The sequence below is a fragment of the Rhea pennata genome, chromosome Z (genome assembly GCF_028389875.1).
Source record: "Rhea pennata isolate bPtePen1 chromosome Z, bPtePen1.pri, whole genome shotgun sequence".
NCBI classification, from domain to species: domain Eukaryota; kingdom Metazoa; phylum Chordata; class Aves; order Rheiformes; family Rheidae; genus Rhea; species Rhea pennata.
The window spans coordinates 37,780,780-37,804,269 of record NC_084702.1 but is presented as its reverse complement, the minus strand read 5'-3'; the positions used below and the strand labels follow the sequence as shown (position 1 = coordinate 37,804,269).

The 23,490-nt window shown below is 37.9% G+C and overlaps 1 protein-coding gene across 2 annotated transcripts in view; it reads left to right on the top strand.

The window, feature by feature from the left end:
- The window catches only part of SNX24 (sorting nexin 24), an 86,316-nt gene that overhangs the window by 22,423 nt on the left and 40,403 nt on the right, over nt 1-23,490 (top strand). Inside the window, exons 1-2 of one of the 2 annotated variants that reach the window (XM_062600305.1) lie at nt 10,630-10,649; nt 21,801-21,884. In XM_062600305.1, the coding sequence (XP_062456289.1) occupies nt 21,822-21,884 (63 nt within the window). In that variant the 5' untranslated portion in view covers nt 10,630-10,649; nt 21,801-21,821. Of the gene's footprint in view, nt 1-10,629; nt 10,650-21,800; nt 21,885-23,490 lie in introns of those variants that run through there. The other variant, XM_062600303.1, reaches the window with a different exon arrangement.

The following is a 23,490-nucleotide window of genomic DNA, read 5'->3' as shown; positions in this document are numbered from 1 at the left end:
TGGTAAATACTGAAGTTCTTAAGTTTCAGTGGGATCAGTTCATCTGTTTCTGAGAAAAAACAAATAGAAAAGGTGTTTCACAAGGGTTAATAAAATAAGTTCAGTTTTGTAACTGTTGTGCCAAGAAACTGTAGTGCTTTTTTTCCCCTCTTTGAAGAAGAAACAGGGAAGTTGTATTAGAGTGGGAAAAGTCCTTTGCTATCTACCTGAATTTTGATCCAAACTTTGCCAAGTATCCTCTGAAAAAAATCTCAATTTACCTCAAGGCTTTTCTCACAGTCTTGTAGTAAAATTCTTCTCGATTGTTTGCATTGTGTGTTGCAAAAACATTAGGAAATGAACAAAGCTTTTCTTAAAGTTACTTTTTTTTAGTCTGAAAGAAGCTTCTGCAATGCAACAGCTGAAGAGAGATCAGCACTATTGTCACCTTTTTGCTTATACTTTCATGTCTAGGATGGTCCACGTTATCTCTACCAAGAAGTAGTAGAAAGATGTATTGTGCCTCTCTGCCATTTTTAAAGCTTAGATTTCTCTAGTTACGTGGGACTTGAATGCAGTCTGAACCTTTGGTCTCGTGCTGCTTGGCCAAGTCAAGCAATAGAAAATGCCTCTCTGAGAGCTGAGCCTTTTGTTGCTTTCCATTTTAAAATGGAAAGAAGTTTCTGAGTCTCTGAGGTGGCCAATAGTTTTGTTTTGAATTTGAAAACCCTTTTTGATTAAAAGCAGTTAGTCTGAGCACTAGGCTTGGCTTAGAGTGGCTGGGCAGCACTTACCCGTGTGAAGAGTGACTCTTGGACCGTTGGCATCTTTTTGCCCCCTGGATTCTTTTTCTGTGAAACGAAGCTCTGCTCACCTCTGTCTGCTGAATGGCATAAAATGGAGGGCGAGTTCTCCTGAGGTGCTGTTCTCTGCATTCCTCTCGAAATTTCATGGTTACAAGTTTTTCAGGTACTTTCTTTAGTGTGCTGATTTTTTGGACTCGTTGCAGTTTACTTTGTGCTCAGATTGTTTTGGATCTTTCACTTAGACTAGTGGTGGTGATAGATTTTGTACAGAGTGTTAGCAGAGTGGTTGTGTATAATAATTAAGATAACAAAAAGAGAAAAGTAATAAAAATAAGAAAACGAGCATTTTAGCTGTAGGAGAGTTTGTGGGGAGGCTGCGCCCAAGCACCGTTTAGCATTTAAATCAATACAGTTTGAAAGACTCTCGTGCAAGTTGATACAATAACCTCTGAAATACTAATGATCAGTTATCACTTCCATTGGGAAACTGTACCAGTCCCAAGCATAAAAATGGTCATTTAAAATGTCTTTACTAAGCAGCATAGAATTCTGCAGAACTAAATCTTGGGTAGATGTGGCTCCCTAAATGGTAATTCCATCTTTTTTTTAAAAGGTCAGCTCAATTAGATTTTGGCAAGATTGAGTCTTCAGTGTCTCTTAGTATATTCATCAGGACACATTGGCTGGTAGTTAGCAAGTGTTCACAAGCAGATCGGGTTAGTAATACATGGGTACCAGTACAAATAGATTGTCCTCATCACCGCATAGACAAAACACTCATGAGAACTGTGCGATTCTTTAAGCACTAGTGGCATGATATAATGAAGTTGTATTCCATTAAGTACTTGTATACTGGGGAGCAAAATGTCATCACCTGAGTGTGGCTGCATTTCTGTGATACAACCTCATCTGTTCCGTCAACTAGTTTTGCTGTGATCAATAAGCAGTTTTCTGTGGCCTTTCACTACTGTCAGATACCATTGAATGATGTAAATACGCGTCAGAAACTAGAAACTTGACAGCTCACCTAGACTGAAGAGAGAAGTGTGTGTGGGGGGAAACTGCTGGAATAGACAGAAATGACAGCTGATGTCTGCTGTGTATAAATGATTTGATATTGCTGCAGACAAGACTCTTCATTTTCCGCAAACATGCAACAAAATGATTGTGCCTTGTACATGAGTCATTCATCATTCAAAAATGCTTTTTGTATTATAGGAGGACACTGGTGACCATGTTTTAAATGGCCCACTTGCAAGTTAGGTCTTATTTTATTTTCTTTTGAGATTAACTTGTGGGTTCTACTTGTAGTCTACTAAGATCTATTGAAATAAAAGAAAATCAAGTAAATATTGAAAATATTCTCCTGGGCAGGATACAATGGGATTAATTTCTGGCCCTGTTAGCATACTCTTTGAAAGCATCAAAAAAATCACTTTTTCCATATTTAGTCATGGGATGAAAACAATGAGTTGTGTTTAATTGTAAAGTGATTTAAAGCAACTTTAAAAACTGACAAGATAAGGGAGTATTAGAAGAAAATAGTTATTTTCCACAAGAGTGAATGCTAGCTGAAATGTACAGTTTTATTCTCAATGGGATTGATTGATTATACTTGATAATTCTGACAATTTATCAACTGCTGTACATGTTGCACAAGAAGAAAGTGCTCTGCCCTATTCAGTATTTTGTTTTTATAGTTGCTGGATTGTGGATATTGCACTGTGGAACAGACTCTTGCTCCAAATTTAACACAAGTTAATTTACAGTACAAGTCCCAGACCAAGTTTGTTGTTTGTTTTTTGTGAGGAGAGGAAGTTTCTGTGATGGATGATTGGAGCTAGATAAACGTTTAAGCTCTTCTAATAGAAAGATGATACTTGACTTTTTGTCTTAGGGTTGCTTACTCCTTCCTATGCAGCATACACAGCTCATCTTTACCATATTTGCTAGCACAGAAGAAGGAAAATGTGAAAGCTGTGAGTCAGAAGAGAAAGTAAATGCATTACTAAAATGAAATCTATATTTAAAAAGTCCTTAGTTTTAATAATCTAAAGTAACACCCGCTTATGTATAACAGACACACCTGTACTCTAACCTCCTCCTGGTAGTGATCTGCTCTGCTGCCTCAGGTTACTTGGTTGCCCTCCACCTCTGCTCTTGCCACTGGCAAAAACACTTGCAAGACAAGGAACTTTATCCTTGTGTGATTGTGTGCGTAACAAAGCTGCCTATGTAGCATATCTAGTTCAGGCTTCACTACCTTAATAAAAGTCATCCCCCATTGATGTTCTTCATATAAATCAGATATTTTTTGTGTAATGGTAAGAGGAGGAACTCAGGAGCCCTCAGAGTTCAACACTGTGCGTCGCTGTCACAGGCTTTGAGTGACCGCTGTGGGGCTGCTGCTCGTATCACTGAGATTTGACCTTCACCACTGCTTTACTGGGCCGCTACCATGACGTGTCCAACGAAGCCTCAGCTGAAAGGCCGGTCTGCAACTGGGCATCAGAGTACCCCTGAATGTTCAGGCTCCTGGGTCAGCCATCATCTCTACAGCTCTGCGGGTCTTCCTACAGGACTTTCAAAAATTGTTCCTCTGATAGCCTGCTCCTTAATTTGCTCCATATGATGTACATGGACCTTTCCTGAAGGAAGGGATGTTACTAGTAAGTCCTTGTGCAGGCTGATTGTTATTTTAAATTATAAAGTGATTTTGAGCTGCTTTCTAGCCTGCTCATCAACTGATTTGGAGGCAGTATTGTTCCTTTACAAATGAGAAGCTGTGATTATTTTGGTCCCCATTTTACTTACTGGAAAGATAAGAGAAGTCTCTTATCTTTCCGATAAGTAAAATGACCAAAATAATTTAAATAATGGTAGCATGCATAGAATGTCACAAAATAACAGAATGATATTCAGGTTTCCATACAGCTGTTAAATGAGACTTTTGCCATTGACCTCATTTTGGCCAGGATTTCACCCACTTTTTGAGGGGGAGAAAGGGAGATGATTAACTTCGCAGGGGAGCAAAATCGTTATATAGTAGGATAAAATTCTAGCTGCTCTGTCTTGTGTACTGCCACATAAGTATCGAGTGAGGATGATTATTTTAATTCTCTAGAAGCGAGCAGAAGGGCTCTGCTGCAACTTTTATTGCTTTTCTATGCTTTCAGATGCTTTTTAGATTTAAACCAGTCTACTGTATATTATCTTTCTATTAATTTTTCTTTAAAACCCCCCTTATTTCCAGTATTTGATTGCTAGTACTGGCAAGTGAGAGTAGATATCTCATAGCCCATTATAACCCACCAAATGTTCTGACCTCCAGAATACCTTGAAAATCCCTAAATGAAGAAGGTAAAATACCACTTTCTCATTGCTCACAATCCCTCTTGATATAACACTATGTTTAAAAAATTCTTTTTAAATCTATTTTTGCAGTTCTGAAATAACATGCACCCTAAATAGACTGCACAACAACATAAAGATTAAAATTCGTTCAGGATGACAGGGAGTTGTCTGGTCAACCCAAACATACTGATCTAAACAATTTTCCATACTATTCTGTTGTGTAGTCTCTGTGTTTCTTGTATATTAAAATAAATGCATGGGCATTTTTTTTACAGGTTTTGCAGTGTTTCTGTCAGTTCAACTTCTTGTTCCTTATTAAGACTTCAGAGATACAAACCAGTAGCTCAGTAATTGCTTTCTTGAATCTGCCTTTAATAATTACATTTAGTAAAGCTGTATCGAAAATTAGAAAGGCAGAGACTAATGGAAAACTAGATTTTTCACTGAATTAGAAAGCAAGACAATCCATATATTGACAACATTTCAAGTTGAAACAGATCAGGAAAACTGTTTTGGACTGTCTGTGCAAAGAGGCAAACAGAGGCCTGATGTGCAGTGGCATCTGCATTTTCATCTGCAAGCAGAGAAACTATAAGAGATTTCATGTAAATAGGTGTCTTGAGAGGGGACAGTACAAATGTGATTTGGGAGCAAGTCATTCGAGCTTTTTTTTTTGGTCAGAGGACTTTTTTCTTAGCATTAATAAAAAGTCTAGAAAGTACAACTTTGGACTAATTAAAATACCTTGAGATGGGAGGAAGAGGAAAGAGGAAACATGTTTGCAGTTCTTATTTTAGACTGAACCATAATCTGCAGAAGAATGTTTGTCAGAGTGGTTCTGACAGCACTATGAGCCGCTCCGCGTGAAGTGGGTAGAAGAAAGGTGTTTGATCATCGCTCAGTCATTGCTGAGACTTTTCACCAAAAAATTCAGGGCATTTTAATTCCCTAAGAAAAAGCAAAAACATCAAAACTATTTCCAGACTTCTATTCCTGATATGTTAACTATTTTAAATGCCTCTTATTGCAAGCAGGCAATCTTTCTTTTTTTCTTTCTTTTTTTCTGTTTTTTAAGACTGTGTGTTCATTAATAAATGGATACTTGTACCACTTCCTACTTTGAAAAAAGCAAAACTCTTTAAAATGTAAACATATCTTAGGGTAAATAGATCACCCTTAATCTATGTAGTATTGGTTGGATTTAAAAGCTCGTATTTATAAGATTAGTATTTTTTAAAAAAGTTTATTTTCTGTTCCATCTCTATATGTTTCCACTTTTCAGGTAATGCCTGAACTTTGCTGGTAAAGATCATGCAGGTATTTTTTGCATCTTCTATAGTATTTTTATATTGGGCCTTATTTCACTTATCTTTTTAATAGACACTGCTCCTGAGAAAGATTATTTTAACACCTTCAGCATTTTTGCAGATCTTCATTTTTACCAGCAGTGCAGGCCTGTTCACCTCATACACATTTAATAACAGTTTGCTTTAAGAGTGTAATGCTTTCTTCTGCTCTCTGGGAGTATTTTCAGAACTGGGCCCAACACTTCTTGGGGACTCTCTTACCTGTGTCTTTGTTGCATCAATGTGGCATCAGTGGAACATGGTGATTTTATGACACCTTGGATCAATTTCAGATAAACACATAATAATAATAATATTTTGCTTACATAATTGTATACGGTTCATTCATTGGATATTAAATTCAATTGAACTTAAACTACTGCTGAATTTTCAATTTTCAGTATGTTTCATAGAACGTAGGTTGATGCCTTTGAATGCATCTGAAAATGGGGAGGCGTGAATCTTCTTTTACTGGAAACTTTGCTTTAAATCCTAATCACACAACACGGTTTTAATATAGGTAAATAATATGATGCATGTTATTAATCAGCATGTAGTCTGTGTTCATAATCTGATAAGCTTCTTCATTAACCGAGCAAGTTTTATGGTGGGCTGAGAAAAGCAATTGTTGCTGTTTAACATCTGAACCTCTGTTAAGGCAGTATGTTAAACTATTAGGCAATGACAGTGAAGAAGACATAATTATTAGATCACCAGCAATCTGGGAAATTTCACTCTTGTATATGAAAGCTATTGAAACAGCATGCTAATTTTAGCCTCATTTGGAGTGGCAGTAAGGAATGTGTAAGAAAACGATACTGGAGTTAGAGGGATGAAGACGAGCTACAAAGGTGAGACATGCTTAGGATTCTAGTCTGATTGTCAGCTAATGTCTTGAATTATTATTTGGGCAAAGCACAGTTATTTGTAATTTAAAATTGTGTACATTGTGGATAAATTACCAAGTGTTCTTGGACTTGACATTTTCTTCTGTGCCTGGTGGGAAGGATGAAAGACTCTTGAGAGGAATAATGTAAAGTTAATGGGAAGATGTAACCTCCCCATCCCATCCTCCTCTTTCAAAATATTGTAACAGGACCTTCACAGATACAACAGACTCAGGATATGAGTGGATAAGTTAGAAAAAAATAACTTTTCAAGGTAGTTGCTTTCAACAGCTGAAGTGCTAAGAGCTGCTTAATAATCGAAGTATAGGAAGCAGCTGAATTGCCTACACTAAGCATGTACAAATTTGTAACAAATGTTTTAAGTTCTCCCAAATATTAATGTGGGCAAGAAAAAAAAAAGATGTGAGTGTATAAATATATCCTCTAACTGTCTTAAAATAAGCATAGAAAAAGAAACAAATATTTTTTCTCTTCATTTTGCCTCCTGATGTAGGAAGACCTTTCACAGAATCAGTAATTTAGGTTGGCCTGGACCCCTGGAGGTTGCCTCGTCCAACTTCCTGCTCAGTGCAGGGCTAGCTAGAGCAGGTTGCTCATGGTCTTGTCCTGCCACAGTTTTTCTTCACGTTCTCTCTGGGCCTCTGCTCCAGCCTCTCATGATGCTATTAAATAGGCCACATTTGGCATTAGATCTTGTGATAGTCATATTTTCTAGAAAAACTGAGATTTACATGCAATAATTTTCCGTCAGTTCTTGTAACTGGGCAGAATGAGAGTTGATAGAAAAATGTGTATGTGTAGGAGGAAATGGTGCGAAGAATGAAACTCTGCTGTTTTATGATGTTTGAAAAAAAATGTTTTTGTCCATGTTTTCTGAGGAATAAAAACAGTTCTGTCTATTTTTAGCTGAGATCATCCATCTCATTAGCAGCACTAAGATTTTTTTCAGTATTATTCTGGCCAGCAATGTTGGTCTAGAAATTGGATTATACAGTTTGTGGCAATTCTCTCTATTCCTGGCAGGCAGAGTTTTACAAGCTATTTATTTTGGAGAGTGATATAGTGACACGTTTCAGGGGAAGATTTTTTGACACTGAACGTATTGGGTAATGGTTGTACAAAGCAACAACTGTCCAGAGCCTTTCAAGTCTAAGGATTTTCTGAAATCGTTTTGTAACTATTTTGTTGTCATTTTAAACTACAGTAGTACATCATACCTTCCTTTAAGACCATTACAAATAGTATCGGTCTTTACTGTCAGAAATACTATATTCACTTTTGCAAAGTGTTACAATTTTATGTAATGTTAATGGACAATATTTTTTAAAAAAGCATGTGTCTCTGAAAGCTAACATGTAAAACAGAAATAAGAAATTAGCACCCTTTTAACTCTAGCAGGTTTTTACCTATACATCTCGATGAACTAGGTGACGCTGTTTTCTTTGAGTTTAAAGAATAATGTGAAGTATTTGTTCCAGTTAAAAATTCTCCATTGGATTCGTTTAGTATTTGCCAGCAAGTGCAGTGGTTAAGAAGTTTTGAGGAAACTTCTGTTTCCTCAAAATATTTTCTTGTAAATATTTTAAGAATGTCTTTAGTGTGAGTACAACTTGTTGATTTCTTTTTCTATTTATGTAGTGTCATAGTATCCCAAAAGCACTAGTTAAAGCAAAATTCAGCAGCAACTCCTGATTTAGCAGGTCAATGTCTTTTTTTTTTTTTTTTTGAGATGTTCCTCTCATGAGGTAGAAGAGCGAAGAGATGATTCTCACTAACGGTCTCCTTCCCCAGGTAGAAAAATCAATACCACATTTTGTGGGAAAGCTCTGCTATGTTCTCCTCTACCTCTTCAATGTACTCTGAGAGGAGCTGAGAAATACCAAATCTACATGTAGAACAACAGTAATTCCTACAGCAATGCAATTTCTTAAGTTAAATCAGCTAGAGTCCAGCACTGGCAGTGCATGTGCAGGAGATGATTTTAGGGGCTCTTTGGGCTTGTGTGTCCACTTGTACAGATATATTTTTTTTTTCAAATTTTACATTTAGTTCTTATTAAAGGGCTTTCCATGTTAGAGCATTGTGGAAGTGACAAAATTTCCAAAAATGACAGGAAGAGATCAGTAAGTTCCAAAGTTAGTTTCTCACACTAAAATAGGCACCTACAGAATAGTACCTGCAGGAGAATGTGCAGTCTGTGTAGGTGCACATCGTGTATCTGTGCTCCGAGTCCATTAATTCTGTAAGGAGTTTGGGCTTTTAACCTTGGGCCTCTGAAGCATGCCTAAGTTGGGATGCTGAAAGTAGGTTTTCCTAGGGAAAAGTCTGAATTGAGTTGTTCAGCATTGTTGGAACTACTTGGATTTTAGATCTAAAATTTCAAAAGTACCGTGGCAAATGGTAACACTTGCCTTAATCATGTGATCTTTATTTCCATATTGATGGTTTTCCTGCCTTTTCTTATATATTGGTTATTATACAAGTTGGCAACAAGCGCTAGAGTATTAAGTCTTTTGCTCTGAGGCTCATGTTCCCACAAGACTTGGTCATGCATGATGAGCAAAGCAGGTGCTCTGCAGGGAAAAGCAGTGTGTGTGTAACCATTGCAAATGTGTATGTGCAAGGGTACCGGATTGTGGTTGTGTAAAAAACTTAGCTGACACTTCTGATGCTTGAGTACTTGCCTTCACGACCATTTCTTCTTAAGGGTTTCTCCATTCTTACCTTTCTTCTTTCTACCCTGGGGAAGGTCACTGGGAATGAAGGGAAAGGGATTGCATCTTTTGGATAGGTACTGATCACAGGCATGCCACCAGTGGATGTGGAGCCTTCAGTCCCCAGCATAGAGCTCTAAAATAGAAAACACTTGAATTTTTAATATCTAGCTACTTTTCCAGTAGTGGAGGGAGAGAGAGGATTTTCACACCAACAAAGTGCCGTGATTTGAATTTTTGACTGATGACAAAATCAGATTCCCTTCCAGGTTAAAGGAGAGGGAATACTTCAATTGAGAGCCTTTTATTCCTGCTATTTCCTTCTTAATTTAATGCAGTATGGTCTTCTCAGGTATTGTTCTCGCATGCCAAAGCCGAGATTCATGTTCTGCATCTCTCTCATGACAATTTAAGAATCTCTCCTGCTACCTAATATCATAATGGCTCCTGGTATTGGAGTAACCACAGAAAAATAGCTGCTATTATTCCTGTAGGTCTGAAATTTGTGGTAATTTTGTGGAGATGCCATAAAATGAGTTCAGTCAGCATGTAGGCGCTGTAAAGCAAGAGAGCACTAGCAATGCAGTTGCCATTAGAGAACCTGCTTTCCACGCATAACGCTGTGAAGGTTTGTTAGCATTAGGGCTTTCTTCAGAAGTTTATAGGCTGGCCAAAATTGCTTCCCAGCTGTCTTCCTGGCTTCCTTGTCCACGTCTTGGACATAACACTTTGTGTGAAAATACTTTTTTTTTTTTTTTTTTTTTTTGACGTGAGTAAAATAAATTTTTTTTTCTTCAAATATGTACTTGGACTGTCTTAGCTGAAATGTTCTAAAAATATTTTCTGCCTGAATCACATACCTGGTATGGAAAAATAAAAGTCCAAAAATTAAAGGTTGGCAAAACTCTAAGTAACTGAGAACAGAGTTTTGGAAAATATTAGATTAGTTATTAGATTAGTCTAATTACTTGTATCACTGCCAGTAACTCCCATAATACATTTTACTAAATTAACTCTATCTCAGTTCCTCTTGAAATCTTGTTGAAATATTAATTAAAAATAACAATAGTGTGTGTGAGCTGCAGCAAAACAGGAAGGCAAGAATCAGCTGACAGTAGGTAAGTGTTGTTTCTTTACCCTTTCAAATTTCTTACCAATGAAAAACATATGTGGGTGAAAGAAGGAGTAAGAAAGGAGAGGGACTGCTTGAAATGATGAATAGCTGCTTCCCAAGACAGTTGGAGATAAAGTGGCAATGTATAGGATAAGGCAAGTTGTATTTTCTCTGCCCTCTAAGTAGGGAAGTGGCACTTTCTGTAAACATGTAGAAGAATCAACTTTCACCGCAGCAGGGAAGTTAAAGTAAACTAAGCAAAGTTTACATTCCTTTTCCAGAGGAACACTGGAGATGCACAATGGTAGAATGTTTGTAAGAAAAAATATTTGAAGAAGTTATCTATGGCAGTGTTTTATGTGGCTAGAAACTGCAAAAGTTTTATATTCTTTACAAAAGATGAGAACCAGGAAAATACCAAGATTCAGGTAAGGCTGGCATAAGAGAGTAAAATATAATGAAGCCTACAGTAAGGCAAAAAGAAAATTTGAAACATGAAAATCAGGGAAGAAACGATATTTAATGTTATCTGTACTTTTTTCTCTGCAGTATGTTTGAATTTGTGTGCCAGAATTTAGGATTTTAAGTGTGTATTTTTGTATTTAAACAGGTGACTTGATATCTGCAGGTGATGAACATTCAAAGTTTTCCATTAGAGTAAAATAAGGATTTACACTCTAAAACTATGGCATGATTGATAGACTCACACTCTCACTGAGCACCTAAAAATGGGAATGTGGGTGTTATTTTCTTAGAGTGTGCTGTGCTTAAGAATCTTAGTTTTTATTGAAGTATCTAAGCTAGGTTTTGTGTGTGTGTGCGTGTGCGTCCCCCCACCTCCCTCTAGTCTGCACATGGCTCTCTTCTGTTTTATTCCTCCTTTGAGCAAAAGACAGTCAGGCATAGATTTTAGACCTGGGAGTGATACTTTGAGTCAGATACTTCTAGTTAGCATCTGAAGGGATTGGTGTGGTGTATTATCTTTAGTTCAAGCAACAGTCAGTTATTGAAACATTTAGCACCATTTTCAGTTATCTGTTGCCTGTCATTGTGTTTGCAGTATGCACACTTTTATTTGCATGTTTCCGGCATCAGGTTCAATTTGTAATGTAAGGTCTTTCAGAAATGTATTAGATATAAAATACTTAATCTGGCTGAATCTACGTACAGGCATGTAATTACTCAATATTTGCCTTGCTAACTTCAAGTGATTGAGAAGCCAGTTAGAAATTAACATAATTCTCACAGAATCAATTTTAATTGGCTTTGAAATGATAAATATTTAATTGTTTGACCACTGTTTTCTGATAGGTTATTCAATCTCGTATTGCAAAATAGCTAATAGGATACTTGAATTCTATACCTTCTCCTGGATATTGATTTGTATTAGTATTTCTACTGCTTTTGAACCTGTGCAGTATGTTGACGTAATTGCCCTGCACGTGGTCTCTCTGAGCAGGTCAGATGCTCCCTTTTTTTCAGTCGGTGGTGGTTGAGTCAAATTCTGCACTGCCTTAACTCTTCCACCAGTGCCAATGTAATTCTGGCTGAAGTGTCTTTGATTCAGCTACTTCTTGACTACTTACTTCCTATAGTTTTATACTATAACACTAAGAGCAAATGAGAAAATATTTTTCTCTTGCCTGTATTCTTCCATTTTACTCCAATCTGGATTTGTACTTGAGCCAAAATCCCTCTAAACTCACGCCACAAGTTATGCAGCTGATGCTGGCCTTACGACTGGTAGCAGTGCACCAACTGGTTTACCTCCAGCTTGGGAATATCTGTATTTGTAGTGCCGTTGTGCCAATTACACTGGAAGCAGTCTTTTAGTCATGGCATGTAAATTATGAAGCATAAAAACTTGAATTTTGATTTTGACCTTATTTATGATTTATTTGTTTATGATGGTTGACCTCATAGCTCCTTCAGTAGTTGAGCCTTGGCAATGGTATCATCAGTGCTGTCGACATTTGAGTTTGTTTCTATTTTCTCTGCTTTCCATCTGCATAAAGAACCTCCATGTTTTCTGAAGTTGTGTGTTCAGTGGACACATCCTGGTAACCTATTTCAGGTCTTCTCAGTAGTAGCAGGTATATTTCCAGTAAGAAATGAAACTACCTTACAGATTTTGGAACTTGTTTCTTCCTCTCACTTTCAATTTTTGCTTAAAAGAGATTAACCTTGGAAAGGAAACCTTTGAGCAGGATGGCATTCTTTGGTAAATTGATATAATGATTCTTCTCAGAAATGGATGCTGATGTTTGAAATAGAGCTCTGTTGTTTGCAAGGATACTGCAGTAATGTGCAATAGCAGAGATGATTAGTTTTCTGTTTCTGAAGGCAAACCAATGTTAATTTAGGTGAAGTTTGTATGTGCTAACCTCTTGAAAGGAGGTGGCTGAAAATGTTGTGTACATCCTGTCTACTCATCTTCATTATGGAATAAGTAGTATTGGAATCCTCCATTTCGAGGCTGAAGACAGGTTAATCCCAATATTTAAATGCAATATGTGGAGCCTCTTTTCTAAGCTGCATAGGCATTTGGGAAAGCAAACTTCTTTGACTACTTTGACTACTGCTTTTGAAAAATGATTCGGATGAACTATTTATGTTGGCAGCTAAAGAGTAGTAGGGAGAAAAATGCTTCTGAGATGGATTACCACAGAGGCCCTAGGAAGGAAAGAGGCAAGGACTGCGTATGCAATATTTCTTTGCCCTGGTATTTCACTCACTGTGAAGAATGTGGAGTTGATTTTTAATATTTGTGTATGCTGTATCTTGACTAAATACTGTTGTGTTTCGTGTTCCTGTGTGTTCGGTTAGTACAGGGGAACTGGACTAACTGCAGGAATGCAGAAGAAATGCACTGGGAAGAGTGTTGTCAGCAGGTCGAGGGAGGTGATCCCGCCCCTCTACTCAGCCCTGGTGAGGCCTCGTCTCAAGTACTGTGTCCAGTTTTGGGCTCCCCAGTACGAGAGAGACATGGAGCTACTGGAGAGAGTCTGGCATAAGGCTGCAAAGATGCTCCAGAGGACTGGAGCATCTCCCTTGTGAGGAATGGCTGCGAGAGCTGGGCCTGTTTAGCCTTGGGAAGAGAAGACTGAGGGGGGATCTTATCCTACATCAACATGCCTACAAACATGCCAACATCATGCCTACAAACACCTTAACAGAGGTTATTAAGGGGATTGGGACAGACTCTTTCCAGTGGTGTCATGGGACAGGACAAGAGGCAACGGGTACAAACTGAAACATAGGAAGTTCCACCTGAGTATGAGGAAAAACTTCTTCCCTGTGAGAGTGACGGAGCACTGGAACAGGTTGCCCAGAGAGGCACTGGAGTCGTCTTCTCTGGAGATACTCAAAGCCCGCCTGGAAGAAGTCCTGTGCAATGCGCTCTAGGTGACCCTGCTTGAGCAGGGAGGTTGGACTGGATGACCTGCAGAGGTCCCTTCCAACCTCAACCATTCTGTGATTCTGTAACAGAGCATGAGATACTCGAAAGCCAAGTCCTTCAAGGTGTAATGCTCATCACCCTGCTTTGGGCTGTTTGAATTGATTTTTGACTGAGGAGTAAAGATTTTGGGTTAGATGGAAGATATTTCACTAAATGTAGTCTTTGACAGCTGTTCAGCTGTTGTAAGAAATTGGTGTTTGTGCCAAAGGCAGGCTTAGTTCCATCATTAATGACTTAAGTCAAAGCCTTGAGAAATAGTATCTTGCTTCTGCCTACCATTCTGCTTGCATGTGATACAGCCCTATTGTGCATGGATGTAAGTGTCTGGACTTGGTATTAGGTGGGTCATTAAGCATTCACTGAAAGTTACGTGCTTCGAAAAGGAAGGTTTGAAGAGGCCGATCAGTGTGCCCTGTTGACACAAAGGGCGATGTGCTTCAGTCTAGCCATGCCAGAGAGTTGTTGGTATCTGAAGAAGCAAGTGGTAGAAGCTGGAGAGGACCAAATTGTTGAAGGTTGTATGCTGCCTCCTTGTGTATTTTGTTAATGTACTCTTTGACACTATCTGACATTTTTGTTTGTTAAACTTTGATATCTGTGCTTTGAAGGCTCTTACAGCACCTGGAGGTTTTCCAGCAAGCAATTACAAATGGAAACAAAGTAACACAGACTTCAGCATTCTAGAAAAACCAAGTCTTGTGGCTAATTTCCCGTAAAATTGAGTTTCTTGCAGCTAGCTGGGTGCTGTATGGGGCACTTTCACTTTAGTCAGGAGTTATATCTCTAGTCGGGAGTATGTTTGTAAAGTGAGAGGATTCTTTATAGACTGTCCAGATTAAACAGCAGAGGGTCTTGTGGCAAAAGAGAAGAGTCCTTATATTTCATCAAGCTTTGAATTCATCACTTTCATATAAATATTTTTTCACCAGAGTTTTTTGTAAGTATTTTTTTGTACCAGTGAATTATTCCTATTAGAAAAATAATTTCTTCCATCAGAAAGAAAGGCTCATGGATATTCTACCACTGGATTCCTTCCAATAAGAGACATTAAGATGATCCAATGCACAGTAAATAGAGCAAGCTAATTTGTGTTTGTGTGTGTAAATGTAGGCATTAAAATGTGTTATGAACTTTCTTCCATAAAAAATCAGAATCTTTTGCCTAAAGTTTGGTTCTGAAGTGTTAATCAAGTTAGGTGACTATAGTAACAACCAGTTTTTAAAAGGGTGACATCTGTGCAACAGTTGTGTTCAACAGGACTAAAGAAGAAAAAATTTCAAAGGCAAGTCAGTTCTTGTAGCTTCTTAGTTTGGTTACAAATTAGATTTCCATAGTCAGTGTTCACTGGCAAGGGAGAGGCTTTTTAGCTTACAAAGCCAAGTTAGTTATTTTTCAGGAAATGACAGAGAAGTTCCTATGGGAATTTATGAAGCATGTGTTTGGAGGAGATTGGTTTAAAGTGAGCTGAAAAAAATCAGAAGAGTACTTACACTCATATGTCAGCTACTCTCTCATTCAGCAACAGTGACAGTTCCATAGAAAGCCTCCCCAGAGCTTCCTATTTTGTAGGAATTACTGTCTCACCAGGTTCCAGTACAAATGGCTTTACTCTCTGTTCCTCTAATCGCTAAGGAATATGACATATATGTCTCAAAGGGCATCTCTGGAGAGAATACCCCATAGTCCTGTGCATGTCTTTTGTATGTAATTCCTCCAATGCTTGTCTGTTTTATGGGTGGAGAAGGCTGGTATGCAAGAGAGGATAGGATAGGGAATATCCATAATTGTTTTTATGGTATCTGTGGGGAAGACAAACATGTTAAAAGGTGCTTACTGTGAGGAGACTACCGTCTGGTTTAGGTGGGATACAGAAACACAGGTGAGTGTTAGTGAGGAGGCAGATTTTTAAGTAAATAAATGACAGAAAGCTAAATAAAGTTAGTAAGGAGAAATTTGAAGGCAGAACAGCATTTGCTTCACAAGCATGTGCTTGTGAATGTTCTTAAGTGCAAATTTTTTCAGTATTGAAGGTCCAATGTAGATTGCAATAATATGAAATTTAACAGAATAATTCAACAAAATAACATGGTTGTCTTCTCAGTGGGTTTAAGGGTAATGGTAGCAAATTTATTTATCATACTATAAAAAATAGTAAAGCTATTTCTCCAGGGGAAGTAGTGTCAATTAACTGTTTCGTGTGGTCTGGAACTATCTGGAATACATGCTTGAAATCTTTGAATTAACAGTACATTTTTCTGTAGTGACCTTTGTCTTTCATGGACTCTGGACAAAGCAGTGTCATAATTGCATAATATCAAGTTTTGATTTCTGTAGTTAATAAAACTAGGTACTGTTTTCTTGTGATCTAACTTAATGAAGTAGATGGTAATAGGGGCTAAGTGAAATGATATGATTTCAGGTAACAAAATTGTTTGGGGTGGGGGGAGAGGGGCAGTGTGTAAATCCATCCCAACTTTTGGGCTGACTTTAGGTGAGACAGAGTATCCAGAAACATAATGGATCTGAGTGTGTTTGGAGCCCTTGTTTGTTAGGGGAATGCTGATGTTGGATAGAGCTGTACTGTCAGAAGTCCTGGCACTGGCTCAAGGAGCAGCTGCCTGGGCCCTCAGCTCCTAGTACCTGATCTTTCTTCCCCCTTCTGCAGCTTGGGAGCTTGCGTAGGTGCTGCTCTTTTAGGATGGGGAGTTGCTAAGGGAGAAGGGGGAGACATCGCTGTGTAAGCTGTTTACCTAAGGCAGAGAAGATCTCTAAGGCTCAGAAAGTGAACATTACGTGAAATATGGCAGAAGGTACAAGAAGGGGCAGAATTAAAACAGGGAGATGTGGCTGCGGAGGAGAGAAAAAAGAGAGAAGGTTCCTCCAGCCCCAGCCTCTGTGTCCCACCCCAACCTGGCTCTGCCCTAGGACTGCTCTATTCCCACCTGAGGATTGAATTTTGCTACCTTCCCTCCCACGGATGAAGTCAGAATAAGTTAATTTGTTTTTGTTTCGGGGATTGCACGATTCAGTTCTATCAAAGCTGTTGTGAAGTTTGAGTTGGCTGTGAGTGCTGCCCTCATCCTAGCTGCTGCCCTGGAGGGCCTTCTGAGTGTGGAGCACTGCTATGCTGTATTTAAACTCCTGAGATACCAAGGTACTGAACCTATTTGCAGCTGTGTGCTAGAGCAGACATTCAGGTATTCCTCCTGTTTGAGGACCCTCACTTTCACCTGGTGCAGTAGGATAAAAACAGGTTTAAAGTCACCTTTTGATCTCTATCATATGCTATGGTCTTGTTCAGTCATAGCACAACAGAGACAGAAAATGTGCAGTTGTCTGAACAATAATGAAACACTGAACGTGTGGAAATCCTATTAGTGTTTCATGGACTGGAGCTGTCACTTCATTTGTTCTGGAATTCCTTTGATATGGCTATGACAAAGGTTTAAGGTTGAGTTTCTTGACACTTGAATGCATTAGCTGTTCCTCAGTCAAAAGTCTGTCAAGTACACTGAAGCATCTAAAGGGATGTATTTATTTCAGTAAGTAATATATTAAATAGTATTGGTCTTAAGACAGAAAAGCACAATAATAGAATTCTGTAGGTTTTGCCTTCCTGGTGAATGTTAGACAAATGTATCTGTTTTTTGTAAGCTGCTCTTTTTCTGCTTCTGGTTTTTGTATCTCCTCATTCCAAACAAGACTGCTACAAATCTTTCTCTCAACTTTATTTTTTCAGCAATTTATATACTTTGTAATTAATTTTTCCTATATAAAACCCCACAATCTGATAGTATTAATTTACCATAATTATAAGCTGTGTAGTTAATAGAATTTTCATGAGTGAACATAAAAGCATCATCTGTATATTTCTCATGTAATAGAAAATCAGGCTGAAAAGTAAGTCACTTTTCTGTTTTAGTGTCTCTCCTTGCTCTGGGCCATGTTTGTTATTCTTTTCTATTTTTCATTAAACTCAAAAAATTAGAACTAGAGGTTCATATTTGTAGGTCAAATTATCAGATATAAGATGTCCATCTGCATTTGACATTTGTAGGACCTGAAGGAAGGTAGTACAAATGTGATTCTATACAGTTCTTTATATGTATTTAGAATATCTGTGGGCGTATAGGGAAGCATGAATAGTTGTTGTCTGTCTTATTTGTTCATATTTTCTTTCACTTAGGCTTTCTGTCTTAGAAATTCACCATGATGCATACCAATTATTTGTCTGTATTTAAAACATTTTAGTTGTTAGGTAGTACCATTCGAATGCTGCAGCTTCTGCAGCAAACAAGAAATACAAGACCGGAGGTTATTCCCCTTGAAAACAGTGAAAAAGGGCAATTCACTTAGAGGTTTGATAACAATCAAAAATCAATAAATAGAGGAAATTTGCAAAATTAGGCATATTCACTGCCATTAAGATATGAAGAGAATGGTTTCCAGTATCTGCATGTGTTCAGTTTCATTGGAATAAAATGAAGGGGAAGAAAAACAAAAATCAGGTTTATTTTATATGTTTATATATGTGTGTGTGTATGTATACACACACATATATACACACGAGAAAACTGAGAGTTTTGAAATATCTCTTTAAAAACTGCCTTAGGAGTTCTTAAAGAGTTTTCTTCGTAGTTTTGATGAATATGAGTTAGGAGTGCAAGTTTGGCAATTTTGGTAGGAAAAAGATCAACATTATCCAAACTGATTTCCAATGCAAAGATGTTTGTCCTATGCATCATTTATGTGGGTTAAACTCTGTTGGAAGAATGCTTTCAATCAATAATGATCTTCTGGCACTGTACAAACATCATTGACGAGTGCTGTTTTAGTAACCAAGAAATGTGAGTCCTTTATAGCTTTAGAATACTTGTAAAGAGAACTTTGCAATTGGTGCATTCATATCTGTGATACTTTCTGCCCTGGTCAAGATGAAGTGCAGATCTTTCAGTGAAACATAATGCCTGTTTTTTTCAGTGACTATGGGAAAAGCATTTTACTTGTCTTATTCAGTGATTAATTGTTGCATTTTTCATTTAACTAACTGTCGCTTATAGAAAGTCATACGTCTTTTCAGAGTTATCTGTTTGCAGAACACGAACATTTTTACAAGAAAAGTAATTTCCTTACAATGTTACATTTTTTTCCATAGTTCTTCCTTCTTTATTTTGGCACTTTCACCGGTTTCCTTACATTGTTTCTCTGTCAGGGCCTGCAGTTGCTCCGTTAAATTTGTGTGAGATTTGTGCATAGCTATTTTAAATCCATAAAGAGATCCCATTTCTCCTGTATGCAAAGGTTTCTTTCTACCTTTCCCACACAGCTGTGTTCTTGTGCTGAAACACTGACACAAACTCACTTCTGTGCCTTTAGGCTGCTCTTGTGGATTGTAATCTGGGAACGAAACAGTGAGGAGGTAAAATTGGAGTTTGTGCTGTCTAAATGGAGGCTCATAAGCACAATATGTGCCATTTCACTTAGCTCTGTTTTTGCTTTATAAATTACTTTGTGAATCAGTTGAGTATTTGGAAATGTTTTAATTGAAAGCATTGAGAGATTTTTCGGTTAATACCTTTATCACGGTTGCTTTAAATTTCTGGAACACAGGTGCCACAGTGTATAGATTAGAAACTTGGAAAAAGTAATTTTCAACTTTATTTCATGTGTAGTAGATCCGTTGTCTGGCTTTGCAAATGTTAGATTGCTCCTGAAGCAGAAGCTCTGTGCTCTGGGCTGTGGGAGGTAATGTTAAAGCTGACATATCGATACAACCGATTGAAAGTATAAAGCTTGCAGATATAAGGGTGCAATACAAAGAGGCACCAGCGCGTGTGGAGAGCTGTGAGTCTGTCTTCTCCTGTCTTCTATGACAATGACCAACAGATACATTCTTTAGTTTATTGGACCTGTCTCCTTGCTACCAAAAATTGTGTAAACAGTTATTAAAACTTCACTGAGGTTAAAAAAGAGTTTGAAGAAATGGTCACATTTTGATGTCTTGAAACCATTTGTGTAATTCATGAGCAAAGTACTGAAACACAGAACAAAACAGATACCTGCTTGGAAAAGTAAGTTAACAGAGAGATTTATATTTCCTTTTGTCTGATATTCCAATCCTTCTGTTATAAAGTGAGAGGCCGACTGACTTCAGAGGGAAAGACATGGCTCTGAAGTTGCACATACGTGACTGAAACCAAAGTGGGGCTGCGTAAGGCAAGCTGTATGTCCTCAGGAAGCTCCCTGGGAAGGGAGCCCTGTGGCTGAGGCAGGACCCCCATAGACTGCCTTGAGCTGCTGGGCAAACCCTGCACCCACCAGAAGCGCTAAACTAACAGCGGTGCTGAGGCCCTTATCTGACTCAGGTAACTGGGTTGTATGAGTTGCTAGTGGTTGCTGGAGATTTAATATCAAGTTCATTCAAAACTTTCGCAGCACCTTAGCAAGGATGACTCTAGGTCACTGCTAACTTGCCTAGCTTCATATTCTGCTACTCAGCCTTCCCACTATTTTGTCTTTGAGGTTCCATCAAAGCTACATATTTTCTATGCAATCAAAAACATTTTGTTCCTCATGGAACATTTTGAAAAAAATACTACTTTTGTAAAGTGTGTAAAATATGTGTATATTGTTTTCCCTTCATATAATTAAAATGTTAAGTCTCAGCTAAAGAAATAGGTCTACACTGATTTTCTTTCTTTTCCTTCTCCTTTACATGTGATCCTATTTACAGCTCTGAAGCTACAGAATATTCCTAAGGGTGTCTTGAAACTTTTGCAAGTGTAACTAATTTCTGGAGAAAAATTGTTTAATAACCAATAGCTGTTCTCCCCAAATAGTCTAAATAGATAAGGAGGGAAAGAAATCAATACACCCAAATAAGGTCTCTCATCTGTTCCCAGTGATTAGGACACAGAAATAGTCCTTTTCAAAGAAGCGGAATGTAGCACAAGTTATTTTGATGGATTACAAAGATCCAAACTAATCGGTAATGTAAACATTGGTGTGAGATGACTTTGGTCCCCATCCATACCACATTAGATCAAAAGTAGACACATTTCAGTCTGGATTAAATAAAATGCTGTCTGTTTCTAATATAGTTTGGCTAGCCAGTAAGAAGCGTAGCATTTTTGACCTATGTTTAAAAGCTGGTTTTGGTGGACAATCAAAAGCATTTATTCAAATGATTTCTGTATGTTTGCTCTGATCAATGCTAGCTGGACGTATTGTGACAGAAACCCTTTTTTTCCTGCATTCAGACATAAACACTGTTTGCAAATTTATTTTAAAAGACTTTTGATATGGCCTAAGACTTGGGTCTTGATATAATCATCTGTCCTGAGTGTAGTTGGTAGTTGTCTTGGAAATAATTATTTCCAGGGTTTTCTGAGCAAAGCAGAAAACAAAGAACTCTTGGACAGACCAGGCACCTTTTTTTGTATGGCTTTTCTGCTGCTCTTGTCTTCATTTAATAGACTACGCTTTCTTGAGTACTTCAAAATATTTCTCATTGCTTGCCCTCAGAACTGACCCTATGACCTGAGAATCAAGCAAATGTCATGTTAGTGACTGCTAATTAGTGAATCCGGCGAGCTGCTTCTCCTGGCCTTTCAACCTTCGCAAGCAGCAGCTAAAGCTGTCACATGTATCACACAAAGAAAACAAGCCTTTGCTGTGGTTTTTTTTTCTTTTTTTTTCTCTCTCAGAAAGTGAATGGTAGCACAGGCTTGGCTTAGACTAGAGATGAATATGCAGATTAGGAAGAAGTTAATCTAATGAATCCTTATTTCTTTTTTCTCTTGTCTTTTTGTTCTTACCATTTTTATTTCCCCAACTTCCAATCATGTTAAATATTTTTGAAAGGGAATATTTTAATTTTTAGATTTTAATATATACTATACAGTCTGAGCTTAACAACCTTTCCGTGTGTTTGCTGACCAAATTTGTTAATAGGATTTAGCCGTAGTACTCACTAATTATAGTTGTGCTTTTGTGCCTCTTGAGTCATGGGCTTTTGGGGACCAACTACTGTAATTAAAGGGGTAAGATGCACAACCATATCATAGAAATGTTTGAGCAAATAAGGTTAATGTCCTCTTTATTATTTGCAATTTTATAGGTCTTTAAAATAGAGGTGCTAATGAGTGGAAGAAAACATTTTGTTGAGAAGAGGTATAGTGAATTCCATGCTCTTCATAAAAAGGTAATTATCTCTTTCTTTAGTAGATGTAGCTTTTTTTCACCTTAGTTGATAACTTTCCCCTCACTTGAAATTGTTGCCTGTCTTAAATATGTCTTGTGATTGAAGTGTCCCCCAAAGAGTTGAAAACTCCTGTATTTTCTTGAAGAAGTTGAGGATTTCTCAAAGGTTTCTTACTGTCCTTTTCACTTATTGTTTATATACTGTATTCCTAAAGTGCTCTGCCTGTGGCATATTTTTCCTTGTAAAATCATGAAATAAGGCACATGCCTATAGCAAATAAATATGGTTTTGGTTTTTATCTATTTAGACAAACAGTTTGCTAGTTCTAAAAAATCACGCTGCTAACCTGCTAACTGTTGCTAACTTGTATACACCAGGAAACAGGGAGTGAAAAAGACCAGGCAGATCTTCTCATTCCACTGCTCTTCATAGAGTGAATGTGATATAAAATAGCTGCTCAGTTTATCTTCAGATTCATCCTATTAATATCTAAAAGGAAACTAACTCCTGACTACTTTCAAAATTGGGTAGCCATTAGCTATTCTTTAAATTATTTTGATCAATGTTAAAGTATCATTTCTCCTCTGCAGGCCCCACTGGCTGCTGCTTTTACAGCTGTGTACCTGTAGGGCAAGTTTTACACCTCTTCTGTCTTATAGGGGCCTAGTAATGTGAATGAGACTTCTGAAAAAGCAGCGGCTTACAGAACATGGGGCTGGGAGGAAGAGCATCTGGACAATCGTCCTGGCTTAGGACCTGGGTCACAGGACATTTGTGTATGCAGACTTTTTGCTTTTGCTGGTGCCAGTTGCCTTTGCAATAAAAAAGCTGTATCTGCAAAAGGCAGAGAAGAGCCCAGGGACACAGCGGCTGACACTGCAGCGTCACAAGACTTGCTCACCCACACCGGCAAGTTTGCTTGTGGCCTTGAGTCATTCAAGGGGGTGGCTTTATCCGGATGGCAGGGAAGGTGGGTGTTGCCAGCTTATATGGTATGGGAGCATGGATATATGCAAATGTGGGGCAGCAAAAGACAGCTCAACTCAACTGTGTGTTGACCCTTGAAAGTTCAAAGAGCAAGAATGTATTTTGCTTTATTGCATAGTAATTGGTACATGCATATATTTCTCAACATTTTGTTCCTAGTCCCCATTGTGATATTAGCTGCTGCACTTTAATATGCATTTTCTTGTTTGCTGTTTTACTTCAGGTATCTCTCAGGTATTTCCCCCTTGTGTTCTGATTGAGTAAAATACCTGATGAGCAATAGTGTCAGAATTAGCAGTACCACCACCCACTCCTGCAGCACATTATGTGCATGTGTTCCTGATGTATGAGAATAGTCCTGTACTTGAAAGTAAAGCAGATGAGTACAGATTACTGGAACAAGTAAGTTAGGAAACACTAAGAAAGGACAATCAGGATTTATGTGATTAAAACACACCTATACAAGCTTAGTGGGTCCTCTAGGTGTTGTCTAATTTCACTGTAATTTTTGAAGTACTGCAGTTTAGTTCCTGTCTATGTCTTGTTTTATGCTTAGACGTTTCCCTCACTGTACCACAAATGTAGTGAGTGACTGCAGTCTTACTTTAAGCTTTGTCTC